The sequence below is a fragment of the Triticum aestivum genome, chromosome 2B (genome assembly GCF_018294505.1).
Source record: "Triticum aestivum cultivar Chinese Spring chromosome 2B, IWGSC CS RefSeq v2.1, whole genome shotgun sequence".
Classification (NCBI taxonomy): Eukaryota; Viridiplantae; Streptophyta; class Magnoliopsida; order Poales; family Poaceae; genus Triticum; species Triticum aestivum.
The window spans coordinates 757,286,993-757,312,070 of record NC_057798.1 but is presented as its reverse complement, the minus strand read 5'-3'; the positions used below and the strand labels follow the sequence as shown (position 1 = coordinate 757,312,070).

The following is a 25,078-nucleotide window of genomic DNA, read 5'->3' as shown; positions in this document are numbered from 1 at the left end:
ACGATCTTCCCCGCGCGGCGTCCAGCGGCAGATCCGGGCCGCACGTTTGGAAATGCCGTCCCCCGTCCCCGGAAAATCCTGCGCCGCAAATAAACCACGGCCGTTGGAAACCACTCCCTCCTCTCCTTGGCGCCCAATCTTTCTCGGGCTCGGCAGTCCGGTCTCCCGTCCCCGACGAACCCCCGGCGAGCCCTCCCTCCGCGCCTCCGGATGCTTCTCCTCCGCCCGCTCCCGCTCACGCTCCCTGCCCCGGCCCTGCGGGCCAGGCCCGCGGCCCTGGGGCCGCGGCCTCGGAGGCGCCCGCCGCGTCCTCGCGCCGCCTCCGCCTACGGCGCCGGTGGTGTCTCGGAGGAGGACGCCTTCACCAGGTGCTCGGGGTACCTGTTCGAGGAGGGGCTGGCGACCGAGGGGGACCTCCCCACCGCGTACGACATCCCCGGCATCGCTAGAGTGTACGGCCGCCGCCCGCTCCTCGTGCTCCGCCGCTCGCTGCAGATCGGGACCTCCTTCGGCCGCTGGTTCGCTCTGCGCTACCTCGACAGCCTCAACGACCGCGCCGACGACATGTTCGAGGTACGCGTACGCGTACGCCCCGCCTCGCGTCACGACCGGTCGCTTTTGGTCACGCGCACGGCCACTGTTTGATTAAATTCCTTGCTGCTGTTTGGTTCACGGGATGACTTTGGTGATGTAAATGCAGGTCAGGGCTGCTCAGCTCAGGAGGATTCTACTGGAGCTTGGCCCGGTATGCTTCCTCTTCGAACGCATGCTTGTGCATGCCCTCGTCCATGTGTAGGCGATGGTGATTAACGCCTTGCTGCTCTGTTCATGACAGGCATTTGTGAAGATCGCACAAGCAGTTTCCTCACGGCCGGTGAGCTTCACCAGCCAACTAGTCGTTGCATCTTCGTCAGTTGTGATTCGACCTCGAATTTTACTTGTTTGGTGAATGGCATGTCGTGAACTGTCAAATGATGACTATCTGTGCACCATCTTCAGACAGCAGCACTGATTTAAACCGTAGAGAAGGCGCTTAGTTATCCCCTTTCAAATCATTGTTGGCTGACGGGGCATGGATGTGACTACCTTTGTTTCATTTGCTGCAGGATGTGATTCCTCCTGCATACCTCGATGAACTTTCACTACTTCAAGACCGCATAGCACCATTTTCCACTGAGCTTGCTTTCGATATTATAGAAAAGGAGCTTCAGATGCCACTCGACATGATTTTCTCTGAAATGTCACCAGTGCCTGTTGCTGCTGCATCTCTTGGGCAGGTCTGTTTTCTATCATTTTGTAATGAATCAAGGATTCAATTGCCTTCTCTCGCGACTTAATAACCGGACCTTCGTAATTTTAGCTACAGAATCAGAGCAATGGCCCATGACTGTTTCCAGTCGGTTTTGCTTATATAGTTGAGTTCAGCTGCATGATAACTGTCCCCCTTGTTTATTTTGAAATTTCAAGCACGAAATCTGATATGCAACTTAGTGTTCTGTATGCCTATACACCTCCCTAAAGTAATTACAAGGACCTACTTTCATAGATTAGCAGGTTGGAAGCAGCTAATAGGAAAATGAACAAACTAGTAGGATGGGGACCATGAGAGTCTCAGAACTTCACGATGTTTCAGATCCGTACCAATTAACCATGAACTTCCTCGAGTGTATGGCCATCTGTCAGTTGTTCTCATTTTGGATGATATGACATGTTATATTCTTACTGTTGCAGGTTTACCAGGCTAGGTTACGTTCCAATGGGAAGTTAGTTGCCGTAAAAGTACAAAGGCCTGGAGTCCAAGCCGTAATTTCCTTGGATATCTATATCTTGAGGTTCCTCGCTGGTGTTGCCAGGAAGGTTGGCAAGTTCAACACAGACCTTCAGGTAAGGCCAGACTCCTATATGCTTTCCAGTTTTCCTCTTTTAAAGATACAAAGCCAAGCAAATGGAAAAAGAAGAGAGAGTTCTCCTCTTTAAATAAATTTTCTACTGTCCTATTTTCTAGCCTTTTTCTGGTCATATTTATATTTTATTATTTTGTGATCGTATATATTTGTTACCTTACGTGCAGGCTGTCCTTGATGAATGGGCGTCAAGTTTATTTCGGGTAACTTTTCTATGCATGCTCATATAGTATCTTTTGGTAAATTTATGTATGTACTTATTGTTCTTTTACTTGATTACTTCTACTCATGTCATATATGAAGTACTCAATTTGGCGATAATGTGTATGAAGGTGTTGGCATAAGATTAGGTCAGGTAGAGGTAGGAAAGTAACTGTCAGTTAGAGTCATTCAGAAGTATTCTTTTAAGCATTTTTTCAGTGGACTATTTATAGAAGATAAAAGCTAGCTAGAAAATTATTATGGAAGCATCATCCAAATTAGGTTGTGGATCAGACTTCAGAGAGGAAGCAAGCAAAACATTTTAGCTAAAGTTCCAAGCATTCTGGACAGTTATATTAGCAAGTCAGCTTCTGTCACTTGCAAAACTATATTAGCAAATCTTGATATTTTTTTAGAAAGTTATGAGCATATTCTTAGAGCTTCACATTGAATACAGGTAAATCGCATTTGATGCAGGAGATGGATTATAGAGAAGAAGCGAGAAATGGACTTAAGTTCAGGTTGCATTCTTCATTTACAGGCCAAAATCTTGTTCAATTACTTCATCCAATATGATCACTATTTCAGTCAATATTTTCAGTTACTTGTTCATTTGCTTCTTCATTTACAAGCCAAAATCTTGTTTAATTACTCCATCTAATATTATCACTATGTCGGTCAATATTTCGGAAAAACAGTCAACATAGATAATTGAGCACAAGTAATTTGGGTGGAGTTGCAGTTCAAACCATTTTATAAGTTTACGGACATATCATATGGTCATCTGTTATCTAAGCCCTTGCAATCACCAAACCGGCTAGTTGCCTCCAGAACACCCACTAACTAGGATTTTGTTCAAATACTCTGACCATTCCACTAGAATATAAAAAAATGTGTGTACTTTGTTATACCCAAATTTGTGATGGACAACTGATCTTAGAATTACATTTGCAACTTAGCACATGGAAACTATGTTTAAGAGTATGGAGATATATTCTGAAGGTGGATAATTAAGAACTGAGGATTCTCTCATATTTCAGAGGTTTTGCAAATTCTTTGTTTTTGTGGCAAGAACAATATACAAGCTTGATATTTGTATTATAGCATCAAATATTAACCCTGTACCTTCCTTTCTGTATCAGGGAATTATATGGGAAACTTAGAGATGTGATGGTTCCAGAAATGTATCTGGAGCAGACGAGAAGACGAGTCCTTATCATGGAATGGGTTGAGGTGCAGTCTATGATTTTATTCACTTGTTAGCAACCAAACATGCACAATGTTGCAAAAATAACTACTTATTGACTTACTGTAGTGTGACCTTGTAGGGGGAAAGGTTGTCTGAAGTTAGAGATCAATATCTGGTTGAGGTAAAGCAGCGCAAATCAGGACTCGAGTAAATCAAGTAAATATTGGAGCTCAGTAAACACTCTTACGAATTAGATCTGCTGGGATTTGCTACATTGTAGGTTGGAGTATACTGTTCACTTTCCCAGCTTTTGGAATATGGATTTTATCATGCAGACCCACATCCTGGAAATCTTCTACGCACAGTTGATGGGAAGCTAGCATACTTAGGTAATTGTTTTGCTGTACTATTCCTACATAGCTTACCCACTTTAAAATCTTAGTTACCATCGGGTCCCTAATTTGCTTCCTTGCTTCACAATCAATTACATGAAGCCATATGTCTAGCTAATTCAAATACTCTAAACTCTATTCATTATGCAGATTTTGGAATGATGGGAGAATTCCGACAAGAACTCCGTGATGGATTTATTGAAGCTTGTCTACATCTTGTTAACCGGGATTTTGATGGTTTAGCAAAAGATTTTGTTACTCTTGGGTAAGAAAAACACTGATATCACTAAGCTTACGAAATTTTGTGCATGCAGATGGATGCCAGTTGTCAGAAATAACTTCCTTTTTTCTTGCTGGATATCACCATAACTAAGTAGATCTGACCTGCCTTTAAATCTCTTTTAGTTTGCTTCCTGCAACTGCTCAGAAAGATGAAGTGACAAAGGCATTGACAGGTACTCCAGCTTCAGACGAATGTCACTCTAATATTAAGAAATGTAATTAATTTTAAGACATGCCCATCTTGCATATCACTCTTTATTCTGTGTTTGCCATTTCAGGTGTATTTGAAAGTGCAGTTAACAAAGGAGTTCAAAATATAAGCTTTGGAGATCTGTCAGGGAATCTTGGGCAAACAATGTACTGATCTTAGTTTATGCAAAAAGGAATGTAGTGCAAACCCTCGATAAGTTTGTTTCATTAACTAGAGCTAACCTTGTTTCAGGTATAAATTCAAGTTCCAGATACCTTCATACTTCTCTCTTGTAATCCGAAGGTACTTCAATAATGCTATTAGTCAATACATTTTATAATGGACAGGAAACTAGCAAACTGCTTCCAAAAAGGCAGAATGCAGTTTTTTATATATATTTACACTGCTTGGTTTATAAATGATCCGCGTGTTACATTTGAGAGGCTTTCCATGTGATTTTTCAGTCTTGCTGTCTTGGAAGGCATTGCAATCAGCTTCAATCCCAACTACAAAGTCTTGAGCAGTTCATACCCATGGATTGCAAGAAAAGTTCTCACTGACAACTCACCTAACCTTCGGTCAACATTGTACACGCTACTTTATAAGGTTTGCTTTTCCTTGTTGTCTTCACTCTTCAGACATTTTGAATTGTGATGAGATCGTGTCATCGTGCTAGCAAGTCATTTTGTTGCAGGTTCATTTTTTGTCTACTGCAACTTCTGCCAGTTATAGCGAACATCTTATGTCTTCTTTAACCAAAATGTATTGCAGGATGGCACTTTCCAGATTGACCGTTTGGAGTCTTTGTTAACCGAGGTTGGTTTATTTCCTCACAGATATATGCATATGTTGATGGTTTTATTTGTCCTCACATGAATAACTGTTCATTATTTGAAATTTGATGTAAGGCCTCTTTGAGACATGTGAAAGCAACACAACTTTCTAGCATATTCATCTTGGGAACCAGCCAGTTGGTTCTTGCTGGCTTATGGTCAAATGGTGGTTTATAATTAAATTTCAAAATTCTTTTCACCGAGTTGTTAACCATTTGGCATACACTTGTGCCGACTTGCCACCGATTCTAGATATGACTACAACAACAACAAAGCCTTTAGTCCCAAACAAGTTGAGGTAGGCTAGAGCTGAAACTCAAAAGATCTCGCAACCAACTCATGGTTCTGACACATGGATAGCTAGTTTCCACGCACCCTTGTCCATGGCTAGTTCTTTGGTGATATTCCAGTCCTTGAGATCTCTCTTTACGGACTCCTCCCATGTCAAGTTTGGTCTACCCCAACCTCTCTTGACATTATATAAGCACGTTTTAGCCGCCCGCTATGCATTGGAGCTTTCGGAGACGATGTTGGACAAGGTTCTCTTCAATCGGTGCTACCCCAGCTCTATCCCGTATATCATCATTCCGGACCTGATCCTTCCTTGTGCGGCCACACATCTATCTCAACATGCGCACCTTTGCACACGTCACCTTTTAGCCAGCCAACACTCAGCGTCATACAACATTGTGGGTCGAATCGCCGTCCTATAGAACCTGCCTTTTAGCTTTTGGCACTCTTGTCACAAAGAATGCCGAAGCTTGGCGCCACTTCATCCATCCGGCTTTCTCACATCTTCATCGATATCACCATCCTTCTGCAGCATTGACCCCAAACTATGTTTTTAAGGCGACGCCTTACCGCCTTAGGGAGGGGGGGGGGGGCGCTTTGGTGCCTAGGCGACGCCTAGGCGGGCGCTTTGGACGCCTAGGCGGGCGCTTTGGACGCCTAGGCGCCCAAAGCGGTCGATTTTCCAAAGCGGAGGGGGAGCGCTTCGACGCCTAGGCGTCGCCTTAGGGACGCTTTAAAAACATAGACCCCAAATATTGAAAGGTATACTTCTGCCCATCAAGGGTAACCTCCTCCCCCTCGTGCCTAATAGTAATGAACCACACCTCATGTACTCGGTTTTAGTTCTACTAAGCCTAAAACCTTTCGATTCCAAGGTTTGTCTCCATAGCTCTAACTGTCTGATCTGGCTAGAGTGTTGACCACTACTAAAAGTCACTAGATGCGATTATCTCTTTTTAAAGAGGGTGTTAGCTACGATCATGTCGTAGGCTAGAGCAAAGCTTAAGACATCTTCTTGATTCCTGATGCCATAGCGAAATCCCCCATGCACCCCTTCAAAACCTGTGTTAGATGTACCCACGTGGCCATTGAGGTCTCCTCCTATGAAGAGCTTTTCGCCAATAGGCACACTCCTAACCATGTCCTCCAGGCCTTCCCAGAACCCCCTCTTGGTGTTCTCATTGTGGCCTACTTGCGAGTAATACACGCTGATAACATTGAGAACTAAGTCCCCAACTACCAGCTTGACCAGGATAATCTGGTCCCCAGGCCTCTTGACATCTACCACTCCATACTTGAGGCTCTTGTCTTGACGTCTACCACTCCATACCTGATACGATTCTAGATGATTGCTTCTGTTAAATTCTGTAAAGTGGTAGAAATCTGCCAGTTTTGTCAAACTGTTGGGTCGTGGGAAGTATGACTTTTCTGGTTTTATGTACTTTATTCTTACCTTCTTGGTACATCACTGTTTTTGTTTTCTTCTTACAGTCGCTCCGGGCAAGAACAGAGCAGACCTTGGTCAGAACTCAACAAGATGAAAGTGATAGTTCAAGATTTGCAATTAAACAAGTGCTGTCATTTACACTCACTGAACAGGTAAAACCGAGATAGATTGGTAGTTATTTGATAGTATCGAACTCAGTCAGATAATTAGCCAAGTCTGAACTCTTTCCAGGGTGCCTTTGTGAAGGATTTACTTCTTCAGGAGATTGCTAAGGTCAGTTAGCTTGTTATATGTGCACTTTCCATTGCCCTGTTGGCTTCATGTGAATTTATGTGTCAACTGATGAAATAGCTATCAGACAATATATTTTTTGCTTTTGAATTTGAATTTTTGTGCGAAGAAATTCCACAAATTGTTATGTAGCTTTGCAATTAAGGCATAAATGCAATTTGGCTCCATATAATATAAAATTTTGATGTACTTCATGTGGGTCATCTTCCTGTGATTCCATGTTTAATTTTGTTTTATTTAGTAGATAAGGAATTCTCTCTGCTGTCATGCATTTTTGCTTGAAATGATATTTCTCTTTTGAGAAATGCTGGAAACGAAGTGACACCTTTTATTCAAAGGTAAAGGGACTAGATGCACTTGGAGTAGCCACATTAAGTTCTGTAATTTGCAGGGACTAGATGCACTTGGAGTGGCCACATTAAGTTCTGTAACGTCCGCTGCAGCCTCAAGATTGCCATTTGCACCATCCCCATCACCATCACTGAACAACGAGGAGGCCACTAACTTGAGAAACCTCTACCGCCTTCTCCTACTTGTAGCTAAGACTCCTCAAAAGGAAAACTCATCACGGGTAAGTAAAACTTTCAACATTCATGAGCGACTGAGCATGATGATCTATGTAGAGTAGTCTTGGATGCCTTCTCGAATGTCGTGACTTCTCACTATGTGTCAATGGAATGCACAAAATGCAGCTTATAGCAGAGTATGTTACATAACTAAGGAAGCTGATGATGATAAAAGAACCTTTTCAGAAAGAAATGAATTCTGAACTTAACTGAAAAGATAGAGTCTGGAGCTTATATTTGCGACATGCTAATTAGATTCAGTAATCACATTAAGTGATGTGCTGCAATGGTTTATCTGTGAAATTGTTCTCTTTGAGCTGAAACTAACTACAATGTGTCAAACTAATACTCAGATTACACATTGGTTTTTATATTAAAATGGGCTAAAGCACTTCATCTCTGATGCGTGTAAATCCAGCTGATCTATTGACATTGCAAGATGCAACACATGTGTGTAGCCTGCATTCATCATTCAAGTTTTGCAGGCTTCTGGATATGAAAGCACTGGGGAGAAAGGAGATGATGGCGCAGATGATATGTCTCTTGTGTTAAATGAGATGAGGTCTTTTCCAGAGTTTCTGCCAGTTCTTTCTGTCGTTCCTGAGGTAAGAAGGAACATACGGGTTGAATGAGATTATGTATCAAAATTTATGTGGCGTGTATTTATAAATCCAGAGCTCCACGAACTCATTTTTGCACATACTCCTCCAATGCAGCTTTCACCAGAGTCCCAACAGCAGTTTCTCCTCCTGCCTGCGGATTTAACTAATCTTGTTTTATCTCGTGCTGTTGCAAGAACCATCAGAAGAATGTTCATATGAAGTTAAAGCCTACATGTACAGGTTTTGAATCTCAGCTTCCTGCAATGTTTTCCTTTTAACTGTTTAGCTATACGCTAGATGTATAGGGAGATTTGTTTCCAGTACAGTAGCATTATCAAATCGGTCAGATCTAACTATTGGCTTAGCCATGATTATTTTGGAGATAATACTTTCCCTGTACATCTTTATTGAGAGAACATGTACATATCTCGAAAGAAAAAGAGGCAGCCTTACCATGCTGTAACGTACATACTTGTGTTAAGATCTATGCTATTATAAAATTTTCGAGAACTGCACTTTGCCTCAAAGTAATATATTGATGTAAATTGTGGTTGTTTCAAAATGTACAAGGGATATCACTTAACGATGATATAGCTATTTACTCCCAAATCCCATATATCAAATCGCAGCAAGATAAAGACAAGACAAACATTGTCTTAATTTAGAGCTATTCACATATAGTTCACTCAAGTAAAAACCCAAGTTATCCTCTGTCATAGCTCTGGCTATATCAGAAGAATGTCTTATGCAAAGGTATGTACATCACGGCAACCAAGAACCGTTGGTTGTCATCTTTCTTGGTAACCACCGAGATCTGGTCAGTTTCTGACCATGGCCTTCTCAGTAAGAAAGCTCTCCATCTTTAGCAATGCCTGCAAGAACGGAAGGTAGAATTCCCAGTCAGGCAGGGTTCAAAAGATCATCTTAACCAAGTCAGAAATACTCAAATACCTCAATAGCGATGGCACTTGGTGTAAGTACATTCACATCATTATGTCCTTGTTTGAATGCAATATCTGCATTATGGATAATGGTATTTACAGTCAGCAATGGTGTAAAAACTGAACGCGAGCAAAAAACATCATATTGATGGACCATGTAGGCCTTTGTAGCAGTACAGAGTACTAGAATGAAACAAGAATTACGTATAATGGTGTTATCTAACTCGTTAGGAAACATACTTTCAAGGGAAACTCGGGCATCAGCATTAGCATATGAATCCATTCTTTGTTCAAAAAGTGCTGTAAGTTTGGCATAGGCCTGCGTGGGAAAACAAAAAATCATTACCTCTGTCTGCATTCCAAACTCAAATTGCAGAAATAAATAAGAGCATCAGTAGCAAACTACCTTTGCATAAGGATCACCAGATTCCTGATGCAGGAGGGGTCGTGACGCAGTACCAACCGCAGCAATCCTTCTTGCAAGGGCGTCCAATGGAACATCTAACCAAATAGTGAGTCCTTTCTTCATATAACTCCTGCAAATTTCACGCCAAAAACTTAGTAAGCTTTGCCTTGGAAGAGCAACTCGAGCTAGTCTATCACTTCCAGTACCAATTGATTGGTCGTATCACCGCACCACCTCCTGTTGCAACAATTAATCGGTGCATTGACGACAAATCCCTTAGTACCTCACTCTTGAGAAGTCGAATGAAATAAGAGAATGTCAGAAAGCTTGATTAAAGGTTAGACGAGATTAGTATTGTAGACCACTACTATATGACAGCATGAATATTTAAGGTGGACGATGGCAAACTACATCATGCAAGAGAATAAAAAGAACTGCCTGTAGGATTTTTGAGTAATTTTCCAGTCCTCGATAGAAAGAAATAGAGTTATATGCTATTATCTCTAAGAAAAATAAGCGCACACCTCGTTATCTCTGAAGAATGCTTCACTGTGGACCTGAAAAATCTCAGCCACCGACGGTATGCCAACAGACTGCTCAACCAGCTTATCACTGTGAAGGGAGAACACCGCTAAAGTTATTAAACCGTGGTCACTCAAAAGTTAGTTCAAAGAACATCTTGGTTGGCTTTTAGCAGTTGCTGCAGATCGAAGAGAAATTCAAACCTGTCAAAGAATGAATAGCCTAGTACTTCAGCTATTATCTTCCCAACTGTAGTTTTGCCGGAACCCATCATTCCTACATATAAATGCATACACATATTAGATAGGCAATGCATAATGAAGGGATCCATTCAAATTATAGAGCTGATGTGGGGGGTAAGAACTAACCAACTAGATAAACACAGCGGTCATTCAGGTAAGGGAGCACGTCCTCTGCTTTTTGCTGCAGTTAACATGGAGGTCAGTCATATCAACACAAATATGCAGTTAGTTGATGAACTGTGTGAATTTCTCCATGTAAACTTGCAAAGGCCAACACCATTGCATTATCTACTAACCTTTAGTACGAGAGCCTCATCAGCAGAATAGTGGGCTTTCTCAGTACCTGCGATCGTGCATGCATGTCAGATCACAATCATTCGATAGCATCCTCGATAGCACTCTCTTTGACTTCTATGGTTTGTCCTGGGTAGCATACTGCAGAGATTACTCAATCTTTGCGGACTTATTTGCGATCCATGATATTCCTTTGGAGTGTCATGATACATCCCTTAATTTTTCAGAAATATGTAGGCACTAAAATCTAAATAGCTCATGGCTGTTTGATGTGACTGTGATTAGGTTTATGTCCATTTCAATGGCTACTTGCAGCTGGTGACTGATGCGGAACGAAAAGCTTCCGAGGTCCCCAACTAATATTGCTGATTGTACCACTATTAGCGGATCCTCTAGGAAATCCGCACGGAATCGTCCTAACTTTCTGTCTGCTCCTTCGATGATTCTCATGTCTGAAGCGTGCCATGCAACAAAGGCCATTATTTGGTACAGTTATCTTCCCACACAACTCACCCCTTAAGACCAAAACTGGAAAAAAATTACAGCCGTACCAAACGTTAGTTACTCGGGTGTTTCCTGAAGCAGAAAAAAGGTACGTACAATCTCAGGCTGGCGTGCTTAATTACCAACCTAGAAGCCCACGCACACCCTATGCAGAGGGGTAGCTGACAAGTAAAGATCAAAGGAACGGGCCGACACGCAGATGAGATCATCATGGTCCACTTGAACGCTAATTAAACAAAGCGTGGCAATGAGTGGCAATGAGTCGTCATTGACATGGCAATGTCATCTTATCCGGTGTACTAGCACTAATATTAATCTTTGTTGCACCGAGTTGGCGGCAGAAATTGTCCTACTAGTTGACATGCGACAGAAGGAGCACGACCGGTTGGTTGGTTACCTGCCGATTTGTGGCAGCACAGGGCCTTGAGGCTGGCGCCACGGATGGGATCGGTGCTCCGGCTCCCCGCGTCGGTGCGCAGGACCAGCGGCCGCCGCGCCGGATTCTGGTCGAGCCTCACCGCCGGCACTGTCGCCGGGGGGAATCCCTGCGGCTTCCGTCGTTTGGCCCATGCAGTACCGGGCCTCGGCCGGAGACCCACGCCGGCGTCCATCTCCTCTCCCTCCGGCCAGACGAGGCGAGCGGCAGGAAGTTATTAACTGGAGCTACGTGTATCATCCGTGGTTAGCAGAGGCAGGGCTGGGTGTTGAGTATGCCGGCGGCCATCGCGGGAACGGTGGTTGATGGATACGCGGGTGGCGTGGCGGGCGGCGCCGCGGTGGAGGGAAGAAGAGACAGAAGAGGTAGAGGGGTGGTTGGGAGATCGCCGGTTTGTCGTTGCGTTGCGGAGGCTTTTATACATGCCACGAGGCAGGGTGGGTGGTGGTGGTGGTGTCACTGGTTTGGTTGCTTGTCGAGAAGCCCGGGACTGTTTCAGCACAAAATCCCAAGAAAAGGAAAAGCGATCAGTTTCCTGTGCTATGAGAGCAACTTCATAGGGTCGATCCAAACGAACGGTGGTTTTGTCCGCTTTTTTGTCCGTATGGATCGGCCGCCCACCCGAGGCCCGCCCTGTTTTAGATTTGGATTGGTAGCCGGTTGGCCGCCCTACTCAACAAAATAGCTCATTTTTGCATTGCTTTTGCATTCAAACATATGGATATAGTCAAATAAATATAGTTTCAACCGAATAAAATAGCATAGTTTTACAAGTTGAATACAAGTAAAAATGTCTCACACAGTTTTGCAAGCCAAATAAAGAATATACATATGTTGGTTGCCAACATGAGCCTACGTATGCTTAACCAAATCATTTTGCAGTTGCGTGTGAGTTTCCCAATCACGCATGTCACGATGGAATTGGGTGAACTCTTCAAACGTTGCCGCTCCTCCATGCTCAAGCACAACATTCTCACCCCGAAACTGAAACCCTTGATCGTACGGACGTTCCGGGCGCTCATCTTCTACAATCATATTGTGCATGATCACACAAGCAGTCATCACCTCATACAGTTTCTGCGTGCTTCAGGTATTAGCAGGATACCGAACGATGCCCCATCGAGATTGCAAAACACCAAAGGCACGCTCGACATCCTTCTTAGCACTCTCTTGCTCTTGGGCAAATCTTTTCCTCTTCTGTCCGACAGGGTTGGGGATTGTTTTGACAATAGTGGTCCACTGAGGATAGATACCGTCACCCAGGTAGTATTCTTTGTCGTAGTTGTGGCCGTTGACAGTAAAGTTCACCGGTGGGCTGTTGCGTTCGGCAAGCCTAGCAAACACCGGCGAGCGCTGAAGCACGTTGATATCATTGTGTGATCCGGCCATGCCAAAGAAAGAGTGCCAGATCCAGAGATCTTGAGACGCCACGATCTCTAGTATGCCAGTGCAAGCCCTGACATGGACCTATACTGCCATTGCCAAGCAGAAGGACACGTCTTCCACTCCCAGTGCATATAGTCTATGCTATCAAGCATCCCTGTGAAGCCCCTGCTGGCATTCATTGCCAACAAACGGGATGTATCTTCAAGAGTCGGCTCTCTCAAGTACTCAGGGCCAAACACAGCAATAACAGCCTTGCAGAACTTATACATGGACTCTAGGCATGTAGACTCGCTCATACGGACGTACTCATCAATGAGATCATCGGGCACTCCGTATGCAAGCATTCGGATTGCGGCAGTGCATTTCTGATAAGAGGAGAAACCAATCTTTCCAACGGCATCCTCTTTGCACTCGAAGCAGTCATCATAGCCGACCACCCCCTCTCTAATACAGTTGAAAAGATGTCTACTCATACGGAAACGGCAGTGGAATTTCTGATGTTTGAACAACGGATTTGTTGTATCAAAGTAGTCCTTCCAAAGAAGGAGATGCCCGCTCTCTTGGTTGCGATTCAACGCCGGAAGGTGGTCCGGAATGGAGCCACGGAACAACGGCCGCTGACTATTGAGGTGGTGATGGACCAACACTGTCGGAGTAATGGGCCACAGGTAGGCTAACCCGAGCCCCAGGGCATTTCAAGACATCGGGGCAGGCCGCGCCCCTCATGCCGAGTCCCAGGAGCAACTCCAAGATATGCCGAGTCCCAGACGGCGACTCCCAGAAAAGCCGGCTCCAAGCTGGCGACCTCCAGAGAGGCCGACTATGGAGAGTCGGCCCATGACTCCTCCCCCATCTCGAAGTACGATGCGGGGTACGGTCACGGCATGGCCGTTTCCCCCTCTTGCTTACGAAGGACCGGCATGGCTACAGTGAGCCGTATCGCTGGAAGATCTCCGGCTAGATGCGGCACTGTTGCCATGCCTGCCCTGATCTCAGCCACAGTGCGCAGTACACTGTGCCCACGACGCCGGCCTGTACGACCCGAAGGCGGCGGGGCCGCTTGTCAGTGGGTGGGCCGAAGGCGGCCTGGGCAACCCGAAGACGGACCTGTGGGAGTCGGCCTCCCTGGAGTCGGCCGACTCCTCCCAGGGCCCCACGAGCCATTAACCAGATAAGATGGGGAATGGCGACAGTGATCGCCCGATAGACGACGGCACTGTTGCCACGACCCGATGACCAAGCCTGCGTCATCAGGAGTGCCGCTACAGTATCAAGCCTGTCCGTGGGACCCGCCAGTCGGCGGGCCCCAGAAGCCGGCGGGAAGGACGGCGGCCTGAGGGACAGACGGCTGGGACCCGCGCCCAGCCGGATTACTATTGTACCCCCGGGGGGTAGGCCTATATAAACCCCCCGGGGCACCCATGCAAAGGGTTCGGACCTAGAGAGAGATAGACCAGATAGCCCAGGGAGGAGAGAGCTAGCCTTGCCCTCTCCTACCTCCCGAAACAGCTCCAGGAGCACCATTGTAGCCACTTTGCTTTAGTGATCACGCGGAGACCCCGCAGAGCAGCAGTAGGGGTGTTATCTCCTAGGAGGGCCCTGAAGCTGGGTAAGTTCCGCCGGCGTGCATGTCTTTGCCTCATCCCGCTTCCAGGCACCGGCGACGTTCTACTCGCTCCCACCATGATAAGCCATCCTTTGGCATATGTCGTATCCAACCCCCGACATTTGGCGCCCACCGTGGGGCGAGGTGCACCGTCGTCCAGAGATCTGCTCTGGACGGGAACCCTGTTCCTCCCCGGCGAGCATAGCCAGCCCGGCACGCCGGACGGCGTCCGTGCCGACGCGCTGCACGGCGCTGAGATCGCCTGTGCAGCCAGCTGCCTCGCCGATCTTGTCGGCGAGGTTCGCCTCTCCGATGAGCCTGCACTCGACGCAGGCACGAGTGGCCCCGAAAGCCTCCTCGTGGGCCTCCTCGACCAACTCCACGTCGCCGGCGAGCCTGCCGGGGACCTGGAGTCCATAGGATCCACCGACCCGATGCTGGTCGACTCCGACACCGCGTCGCTCGACGCGTTCCCCACCAACGTGGTGGTCTACGACGAGCCGCTCTCATATGCGGGGAGCGGCGGAAGCACCGTCACTGAGGTCCTCGTCCTCGACCACGGCGAGCGCTCCGGCGAAGGAGCGCACGACCCGTTTGACGCGGCCCTGCGAGACCTTGCAGCGCCGATCCCGGAAGACGCCGACGCCGGGACGCTGGAGGCGCTCCGCCTTCAGCTCATCGAGGGCGCGAAGAAGCTGGCAAGCATGAGGCGCTTGTCAGAAGCTTACCAACGTGAGATGGATCGCGCCGTAGGCGGCTCGCCGGCTCCAACCGGGCCTAGCCGCCTAGGCGCGGTCCGACAGCGCGGCGCGGCAATCGCTAACCTCTTCGGGGCTGATCGCCCTGTGTATGCCACGCCCGCAGAGAATATCCGTGCCGCCTAGGAGGCGGCAGACGAGCTCGACAACTTCGAAGGCGAAGAGCGCCGCATAATGACGGAGCGGGTTCAGCAGCTCCTCGACGCGGCTGCCGCGCAGAATGATGTCGGCTGCCGCACCGAGGCGCCGCAGCGCCAAAACGACGACCCACCGCCTCGCCGAGACCAAGGTGCGACGTCTCGGACGTCGACTGGCGGGGCCCGTGGAAAGAAGGACAAGGAGCCGGCTGTCAGCCGCAGTCGGACTCACATCACCGTCGAGCGCGACCAAGACGGCCGCCCCAAAGCGGTGGAACGGCGGGACGACTACCTGCCTCCTCCTCCTCATAGAGAAAGGCGAGTCTCCCCGCCGCCCGTGGAACATCCGACTCTCGGCGACCGCCTTGGCTGCCAAGAGGGAGTCGGAGAGAACGACGCCCGCCACCGGATCGACCGACTCCACCGATCCCTGGCGCTGGAAGAAGAAGACGAGTTGGGTCCCCCCTGCTTTGGACCCCGCATCCGGGACGAGCCCTTTCCCAAAGGGTTCACGCTCCCCCGAGACACGCCCAAATATACCGGCACCGTGAAGCCGGAAGATTGGCTGATCGATTACTCCACTGCCGTCAACATAGCGAACGGCAACAAGCGTGTTGCCATAAGATACGTCCCGCTCATGCTCCAGGGCTCGGCCCGGATGTGGTTGAACAGTCTGAAGCCTCGCAGCATCAACAGCTGGGTCGACTTCACCGAGGCTTTCGTCCGTAACTTCACGAGCACGTACAAGCGACCTCCCAAGCCACGCCAGCTCTCCTTGTGCGTGCAAGGCCCTGACGAGTCTACTCGCGACTACGTCACGCGCTGGGGCGAACTCCGGAACTCCTGCGAGGGCGTGCACGAGGTGCAGGCCATCGAGTACTTTACTGCCGGGTGCAGAGAAGGCACCCTCCTCAAGCACAAGCTCCTCTGCGACGAGCCGGAGACCCTCGACGAGCTGCTGATCGCAGCGGACAAGTACGCCACGGCCGACTCCTCCATGAAGGCAGAGATTCGGGTCAGCACAACTAGCAAAGTCGCCCCTCAGGCTCCAAGAACTCTGGCTGGAGACACCAGTCGGCGGCAACAGCAGAATGACCAGAAGCGCAAAGCCCCGCAGCCGACTTCCAGCAGTCGGCAAGTGGCAACAGCAGAAGACCAGCAATTGGAGGGACCGCCTCCGGCGAAGCGACAGAAGGGCGGCAAGTCCAACTGGCTGCCGACTTTCTCCTACGAGCAGACTCTAGATGATCCCTACAAGTTTCACAGCGGCGCGAAGCCGTCGAACCACACCACCAGGAAATGCCACTGGCTGACCAGAATCGCCAAGGGGGACGGCCTGCTCCCTCCCACTCCTACTGGGCCACCTCCTCCACCGCGGCCCCAGCAGCCGGCCGTCAGGCCAGTCGGCGCGATACAAGACGAGTTCCCAGATGAGCACAGAGCGTATGTGGTGTTCACCAGTGTAGCGGATGACTGACGCAGCAGGCGCCAACAGCAGCAAGAAGTGAATGCGGTTGCATCAAGCCCTCCAGAGTTCATGCATTGGTCCAAGAAGCCTATCAGTTGGAGCAGAGCTGATCACCCAGAGGTGATGCCGAGCCCAGGCTCCCACGCCTTGGTCTTAAGCGCCACACTCGCCACAGATAGACGGGCCGCTCGCTTCTTGCGAGTACTGATAGACGGAGGCAGCAATATCAACATCCTGTACAAGGATACAATGGAGAAATTGGGAATCAAGCGAAGACAGCTTCAAAGCAGCCGGACTATGTTCCACGAAATCGTTCCTGGCCTTTCCTGCTTGCCAATCGGCAAGATCCTGATAGATGTCCTCTTCGCAGACAAGGATCATTTCCGACGAGAGCCAGTTTGGTTTGAGGTGGTGGACCTTGAAAGCCCGTATCATGCACTGCTTGGCCGACCCGCCTTGGCCAAGTTCATGGCGGTCCCCCACTACGCCTACCTCAAGATGAAGATGCTGAGTTCCAAGGGAATCATAACCGTGTCCGGCAACTACAGGAAGTCGTCCGCTTGCGCGGCCGAAAGCAGTCGGCTGGCCGAGTCCTTGGTGATCGCGGCTGAGAAACGGCTTCTTGATCGGGTCGTGGCGATGGCCGGCAAGCAGCCCGAGTTATCGCCCGACCCCAAGGAGTCGGAAGCAGAAGGATCATTCAAGCCGGCCAAAGAAACAAAGAAGATACCGTTGGACCCGTAGCACCCGGAGAGGTACGCTGTCATGGGCACAGGCCTTGACAGCAAATAGGAAGGCGAGCTCGTCGATTTCCTCCGTGAGAATCGCGACATCTTCGCATGGTCCCCCAAGGACATGCCTGGTGTCCCGACGGAATTCACCGAGCACAAATTACACGTCCGATCTGATATGAAGCCCGTCAGGCAGCCCTTGCGCCGCCTGTCGGAAGAAAAATAAGGAGTTGTTGGAGAAGAAATAGCCCGGCTCCTGGCAGCCGGCTTCATCATGGAAGTATTTTTTCCAGAGTGGCTGGCAAACCCAGTACTGGTGCTGAAGAAGAACAAGCAGTGGCGGATGTGCATTGATTACACGAGCCTCAACAAAGCCTGCCCTAAGGACCCATTTGCTCTGCCGAGAATTGATCAGGTGATAGACTCCACAGCCGGATGCAAGCTGTTGAGTTTCCTAGACGCATATTCAGGATATCACCAGATCAAGCTGAACCCGGCTGACAGACTGAAGACCGCCTTCATCACGCCGTTTGGAGCCTTCTGCTACCTGACCATGACGTTCGGCTTAAGAAACGCCGGCGCCACCTTTCAGCGTTGCATGCAGAAGTGCCTCCTGAAGCAACTCGGCAGAAATGCCCATGTCTATGTGGATGATGTAGTGGTGAAGACGGAGAAGCGTGGAACCTTGCTGGAAGACCTCAAGGAAACCTTTGAGAATCTGCGCCGATTCCAGATTAAACTCAACCCAGAGAAGTGCGTTTTCGGAGTACCAGCCGGCCAGCTCCTCGGTTTCCTGGTCTCCGAACGCGGCATAGAGTGCAATCCTGTGAAGATCAAGGCCATCGAAAGGATGGAGGCACCCAGACGACTGTTAGATGTGCAGAAGTTCACCGGCTGTTTGGCATCCATCAGCCGATTCATCAGTCGGCTGGGCGAGAAGGCTCTCCCCTTGTATCAGCTCATGAAGAAGACGACCTTCTTTGAGTGGACTCCCAAGGCGGACAAGGCTTTTCTCCAACTAAATAAGATGTTGACTACTCCCCCTGTGCTGGCGGCTCCGACTCCCAAAGAGCCCATGCTCCTATACATTGCCGCCACCAGCCGAGTAGTCAGCACAGTCATTGTAGTCGAGCGCAAGGAGGAAGGCAAGGCGCTACCTGTCCAGAGACCGGTATATTACTTGAGCGAGGTGCTGTCGACCTCCAAGCAGAACTACCCCCATTACCAGAAGATGTGCTACAGCGTGCATTTTGCTGCCAAGAAATTGAAGCCTTACTTCCAGGAGCATCCAATCACCGTGGTCTGCACAGCTCCACTGGCCGAGATCATCGGAAGCCGGGATGCTTCTGGCCAAGTGGCCAAATGGGCCATTGACTTGGCCCCCTACACCATCAACTACGAGCCCCGCACCGCCATCAAGTCACAAGCACTGGCCGACTTCCTCATCGACTGGGCCGAGACCCAGTATTTGCCGCCAGCGCCCGACTCCACCCATTGGCGGATGCACTTCAACGGCTCCAAGATGCGCACCGGCTTGGGAGCCGGCGTCGTGCTCACTTCCCCCAAGGGCGACAAACTCAGATATGCACTGCAGATCCACTTCGCCGCCTCCAACAATGTGGCCGAATACGAGGCGCTCATCCACGGGCTTCGGCTTGCCAAAGAACTCGGTATTCATCGGATCTTGTGTTATGGCGACTCTGACTTGGTGGTCCAGCAATCATCTGGCGATTGGGACGCCAAGGACGCAAATATGGCGAGCTACCGTTTCCTCGTCCAGCAACTCAGCGGATACTTCGAGGGGTGCGAGTTCCTCCACGTGCCATCCGCCGCCTCCTCAAGCCTTCTATCAAGCCGTCACCCGAATCAGATTCAATCTATGTGCCGGCTCCGCCTGAGGAGGACGGATCCGACTCCAAGAAACATACAGTCGAAGCCGGCCCGGGGACTTCAGAACCCGGCCCGGGGACTGCAGTAGCAAGATCGAAGACTCCAGAGCTCGGTCCGGGGACTGCTCCAGTCGGCCCCGGGACTTTGTCAAATCAGCAAGCGGCTGTGGACTCCAACCCGCCGCCTCCCAGCCCGGCCACCCTTATCCAAGTCGCACTAGTGGCAGTTGAAGAAATAGCAGCACCTTCATGGGCCCAGCCCATCCTCAGATTCTTAGTAAATAGAGAGCTGCCAACTGATGAAATCTTGGCTCGGCAAGTGCAACGCCGAGCAGCAACTTACACCATAGTCAACAGAGAGCTGGTCAGGCGCAGCGTTACCGGCATCTTCCAACGCTGCATCGAGGCAGAACAAGGCCAGACAATCCTCAGAGACATCCATGAAGGCGAGTGCGGTCACCACGCGGCCTCCAGGGCACTCGTCGCCAAAGCCTTCCGGCACGGTTTTTTCTGGCCAACCGCCCTGGAAGAGGCCAAAGAGTTAGTCCAAAAGTGCAAGGGGTGCCAGATTTTCCGTTCCAAGCCACATCAGCCGGCTTCTGCACTCAAGACTATCCCCATCGCCTGGCCCTTTGCAGTCTGGGCCTGGACATGGTGGGACCATTCAAGACGGTACGAGGTGGCTTGACTCACCTACTTGTCGCAGTGGACAAGTTCACCAAGTGGGTGGAGGTGAAACCCATCAAGAAGTTGAATGGTCCGACTGCAGTGACCTTCATCGCTGACATCACAACTCGGTACGGCATCCCACACAGCATCATCACCGACAATGGCACGAATTTTGCCAAAGGCGCCTTGGCCCGTTTCTGCGCGACACAGGGCATCCGACTGGACTTAGCGTCCGTTGCCCATCCGCAGTCAAACGGCCAGGTGGAGCGAGCGAACGGCCTCATCTTATCCGGCATTAAGCCTCGACTCGTCGTACCGCTGGAGCGATCTGCCGGCTGTTGGCTTGAGGAGCTGCCAGCCGTCCTCTGGAGTCTGCGCACGACTCCAAACAAGTCAACCGGCTTCACACCATTCTTCCTCGTCTATGGCGCCGAAGCCGTCATCCCAACGGACATAGAGTTCGACTCCCCGCGAGTCACCATGTACACCGAGGAAGAAGCAGAAGAAGCACGTCAAGACGGCGTCGATCTGCTGGAAGAGGGCCGACTGTTGGCACTCAGCCGGTCCAGCATCTACCAGCAGAGTCTGCGTCGGTACTACAATAGGAAGGTCATGCCAAGATCTTTCCAAGAAGGCGACCTTGTGCTCCGGCTGATCCAGCGAACAGCCGGCCAGCACAAGCTGTCGGCACCTTGGGAAGGCCCCTTCATCATCAGCAAGGTGCTAGGAAACGACGCCTACTATCTGATCGACGCTCAGAAGCCCCGAGCGCGCAAGAGGGACGATTCCGGCAAAGAGACAGAGCGCCCGTGGAATGCAAATCTTCTTCAAAGATTTTACAGTTGACGCAGTATGTATCACACTACCCCTTTGTATTAAAGTACTAAGACTTGGGGCCCCCCGAGACGAGCCTCGGGGACTGCCCTTCTTGTTATTTGTATGATAAGAATTATGCCTCCGAGTACATTACTTCCATTGCAAGCCGCTTGGCACCGGGCCAGACTAGTCGGCCCGGGGACTCACCGCCTTGCGCTATGAGGAGCTTCCCGCAGTCAGACAAGTAGTGTGCGGTGCCCAATCCGCCTCCTGGCAAAGCCGCAGCTCGCAGAGCGACTGTGAGGCGGGCAGGAGTGAGGAAGAACGGGCGCCCACACGAAAAATGGCTAAGGACCTAAAGCACGAACATAGCGTAAGATGGCCTCCAACATTTCTGAAGCGGAAAACTGACTCATGAGTAGTCGGCTCGCCGTCTTTATTAGCCTCTATTAAGGACGGCCGACTCTTGGGTAGTCGGCATGTCGCTTTCTATCCGACTTGCTAAAGAAACTCTAAACGGCCAAGTACTTGCCTTCCCGAAGTAGCCAAGCACTTGACCCAGCGACAGTCCGCAGAGCGGCTGCCCGACTGGCAAGGCAGCGACTAAAGGAAGTCGGCAAAGGGAAAAGCCTAAAGAGCAATAAGCAAGGAAAGACGGAAAACAGATTAATATTTACATAGGCCCTTGGCCGAATCTTCGAATAGAAGTTCAAGATACACCCCGCGGGTGGAATTGTTCGAATCTAACAAAGTTTTCAAAAGATTACTAAGACAGACAAACAGAGGCGAAAAAGGCAGCCTAGGAGGCGGCATCTGGGATCGGAGGATCGGAGGTGACGGCGGTGTCAGGCACCGGGGGAGTCGGCTGGGCGGTCTCGGTTTGATCGCCTCCGACGGCAGTCGCTTTCTCCCGACGCGGCTCGTTGCTGGAGGCGCGGTCGAGCTGAGGCTGGCCGCCTGCTCCGCCTTCTGGCACCTCCGCCTCGCCTTCGTCCTCTGCCTCGTCCTCCTCCTCGGTGCTGGAGTCGATCACCTCCGCCGAGTCCTCGCCATACTCTGGGTTCATCCCGAACCACTCTGGCGGCACTTCCTCGCCGCCTTCAGCCCGCTCGGGGACGAAGACACTGGTGTCCGTGTACTCGGCGATGGCCGCCGCACGCTCGATAAGGGCGCCCTCCACGGCCTCCAGCTCGGCCTGGGCTTCTGACCGGAACGCGGCCAGACGGTCCAGGTCCAGCCCTGGATACCACGCCTTGACGAACTCCAAGGCCCGGCGCGCTCCGGCCCGGGCCGAGGAGCCCTTCCAGGCCTCAAGACGGCCGACAGCGACCTCCAGCCAGTCGGTAGTTCGGCTGGCGGTGCGCAGAGCCGGCGTGCCTGACCATAGGGCGGCAACTGCCTGGGCGCCGGCACGCTGAAGCCGGCGCATCAGCCGGCAAGCCGGACGAAGACGGGCTTCAATACTCAGAAGCTGCTCATCGACGGTTCAGGGGGCATTAGCGGCGATCTCCTCACCGTTCGCCCTTCGCGCCTCACGAGCAGCCTCGATGGCCAGAGGGACTGCCTGCGAGTGACCAGGGAAGAAGTCTGCCAAGACAAAAAAGAAGCAAGTCGAAAAATCAGAAGTCGGCCTGACACATAGTCGGAAGCCCGAAGAAGCAAAAAAAACTTACCATCAACGATATCCTCGATCTCGTGGAAGCCGGAGGTCAGCATCGCCTCCCTGTCAGTCCAGGAGGAGCGCTCGCTCTCGAACTCGGCCAGGAGGGCGGTCTCCCTCTTCTCGGCCTCGTCCTGCGCCTTCTTGAGCAGCTCCTTCTGCTCGGCCAGCTGCGCCGCCAGCAGGTCGCGCTCCGTGGCAAGCTTGTCACACTCCTCCTCCTTGGCGCGACGGGCGGTATTGGCCTCGCCCAGCTGCTCCTGAAGAGCGGCGTTGGCTCCTGAAGAACGAAAGAAGAGACAATGAGTCGTCAGCAAAGAAGATCACCGGGAAGATCCGGCCCGACTGCTCAGCAGTCAGCCCGAATCTCGGGGACTACAGCCCGCGGGTGCGCCAGCGCGCCCCCGCGAAGAAGAAGAACTCACTCCGGCTTTCCGACAAGTCGGCAGCCCGCTTGCTCAACTCCTCAACATTGCGGTTGAAGGCAGTGGCGCGGAGGTTGTGATACTCCTGCAATAAGTCATTGAAAACAAAGTTAGTGTTTGGAACTCGCCAGAGGGAGTTCCGAACCGCCTGCTCAGCAGCCGGCCCGGAACTCGGGGACTACACCCAATGGGTGCGCTGGCGCGCCCCCACAGAGAAAAACAAGAATCAAAAAAGAAACTTACTCGGACGGCCGTTCGTGCGGCCAGGTGCGCTCTGGTGCAGGCTTTGAAGGGCATCGCCTTCGGCCCGCAACTTCGCCTGGACTTCCAGGAGCAATTGATTTAGCGGTCCAGTGCCGCCTCCGCGCACCCACCCGGTGGGCGCGGCGCTTGTGGCCTCGGCGTCTAGGGTTGCCGAGCTGGCAGCGCCGATCTCCCGAGGTCGCGGCGCCGAGGTCGCCCTCTCAAGACGGCGACGCACCGGCGAGGCGACTTGGAGAAGCAGCCGCACCTCGGCCTCGTCCATGGCCGGCGGCTCCGACGGATCCACCGGCTGTTTGCCGTGCGGTCTCCCAGACGGCGGTGGAGGCGGCGGTGGCAGCACGAGAGTGTCCGACATAGAGGCCTCGCCTCTCTCCTTCTCCACGACGGGGTTCTCGGTGCCGGCCTCTCCGGTCTGCCCCGTGAACTCCGGGGGCGGCGGTGCAAACGACAGTGGGGGGACGAGTATCGCAGATCGGCGACGCGCGGCCTCCTCGGCGCGCCGTCTCGCCGCAAGGGCGGCCTCGGCATCATCCAGCTTCTTCTGGGCGAAGGCGGCCGCCCTGTCGGCCTCCGCCTTCTCCAGACGGTCGGCCTCCTCCTCCTCGCGCTTCTCCCGCGCATTCCGCTCCGTCGCCTCCCGGAGGTCGGCGGCGGGGTCGGGCCGCCGAGTGTTGGCGGACGTCTCTGCCGACCCCATGACGGAGGGGACGGCGACTCTCTCAAGGGAAAGAGGGGCCTTGAAGAAGAATGGAGGGAGTATATAAATGAAGACTCGGACAAGATTCAACAAGGGAAAATAAAAGAGCGTAAAGACTTACGCGGAGACTAGCGGTGGCCTTCTCACTTCCCTTCGGAAGCGGTTGGCCTTCGCGGCCGCCTCCTCCCGTTTGGTCGCGGCGGCCGCCCCCTTTATCTTCTTCAACTTGCTGCCGGGCGCACTCGGCCCGGCGTGGCGCCTCTTCAAACCGCCTTGGCCGGCGGAGGAACCGACCTTCGGCTGGTGGCGCGGGGCGACCTCCCCTTCGGCGTCGTCATCAGGCCAGTCGATGAAGGTGGCCGAGGGCCTGAAGTCGCCCTCTGCTCCTCCTCCCCCGCCTTCGGCGTCGGCTTCCATCGCCGCCGCCTCCAAGTCGGGGTCGTCGACGTCGCTCTCCGCGCGGTCAGGAACATACTCGCGGGGCTATCTCGTGGCACCGGCGGCAGGCTGCATAAGAGGATTCTAGCTCAGAAGAAACCGACAAAAGTCAGAAGCCGGAGTCGGCTGCAAAGAAAACAGAGCGATAGCGGGACGCGACTTACCACTGGTGGAGGGTTGTCGCGCGAGTACGGCTCCTTGCCGAACTGCCAGTCCTCCTCGTACTCGCAGTGCGCGATGTAATTCACCATATTTGCCACCTCCTTGCGGGGCATCTCCTTGGTGCTCATCCGACTTGGGTCTCGGAGGCCGTGAAGGAAATATGCCCTAGAGGCAATAATAAAGTTATTATTTATTTCCTCACATCATGATAAATGTTTATTATTCATGCTAGAATTGTATTAACCGGAAACATGATACATGTGTGAATACATAGACAAACATATAGTCACTAGTATGCCTCTACTTGACTAGCTCATTAATCAAAGATGGTTATGTTTCCTAACCATAGACATGTGTTGTCATTTGGTTAATGGGATCACATCATTAGAAGAATGATGTGATTGACATGACCCATTTCGTTAGCCTAGCACTTGATCGT

General features: G+C 51.1%; 2 protein-coding genes across 2 annotated transcripts; one reads left to right on the top strand and one right to left on the bottom strand.

Annotated features, from left to right (window-relative positions):
- Positions 1–111: 111 nt before the first annotated feature.
- On the top strand, positions 112–8,655 carry LOC123047181 (uncharacterized aarF domain-containing protein kinase At1g71810, chloroplastic). Its single transcript, XM_044470677.1, has 21 exons — positions 112–573; positions 701–745; positions 836–874; positions 1,107–1,277; positions 1,732–1,884; positions 2,072–2,107; positions 2,583–2,626; positions 3,248–3,338; positions 3,434–3,475; positions 3,575–3,683; positions 3,837–3,951; positions 4,092–4,141; positions 4,247–4,325; positions 4,411–4,461; positions 4,623–4,764; positions 4,930–4,974; positions 6,774–6,881; positions 6,961–7,002; positions 7,412–7,591; positions 8,072–8,191; positions 8,303–8,655. The coding sequence occupies exons 1-21, from the start codon at positions 211–213 to the stop codon at positions 8,405–8,407; spliced, it is 2,130 nt and encodes a 709-aa protein (XP_044326612.1). The 5' UTR covers positions 112–210; the 3' UTR covers positions 8,408–8,655.
- Positions 8,656–8,704: 49 nt separating this feature from the next.
- On the bottom strand, positions 8,705–11,931 carry LOC123047183 (shikimate kinase 3, chloroplastic). Its single transcript, XM_044470679.1, has 10 exons — positions 11,495–11,931; positions 10,596–10,642; positions 10,426–10,480; positions 10,261–10,333; positions 10,060–10,147; positions 9,742–9,824; positions 9,536–9,665; positions 9,370–9,448; positions 9,140–9,204; positions 8,705–9,060 (listed from the first exon to the last, which is right to left on the bottom strand). The coding sequence occupies exons 1-10, from the start codon at positions 11,706–11,708 to the stop codon at positions 9,007–9,009; spliced, it is 888 nt and encodes a 295-aa protein (XP_044326614.1). The 5' UTR covers positions 11,709–11,931; the 3' UTR covers positions 8,705–9,006.
- Between the last annotated feature and the right edge of the window lie 13,147 nt (positions 11,932–25,078).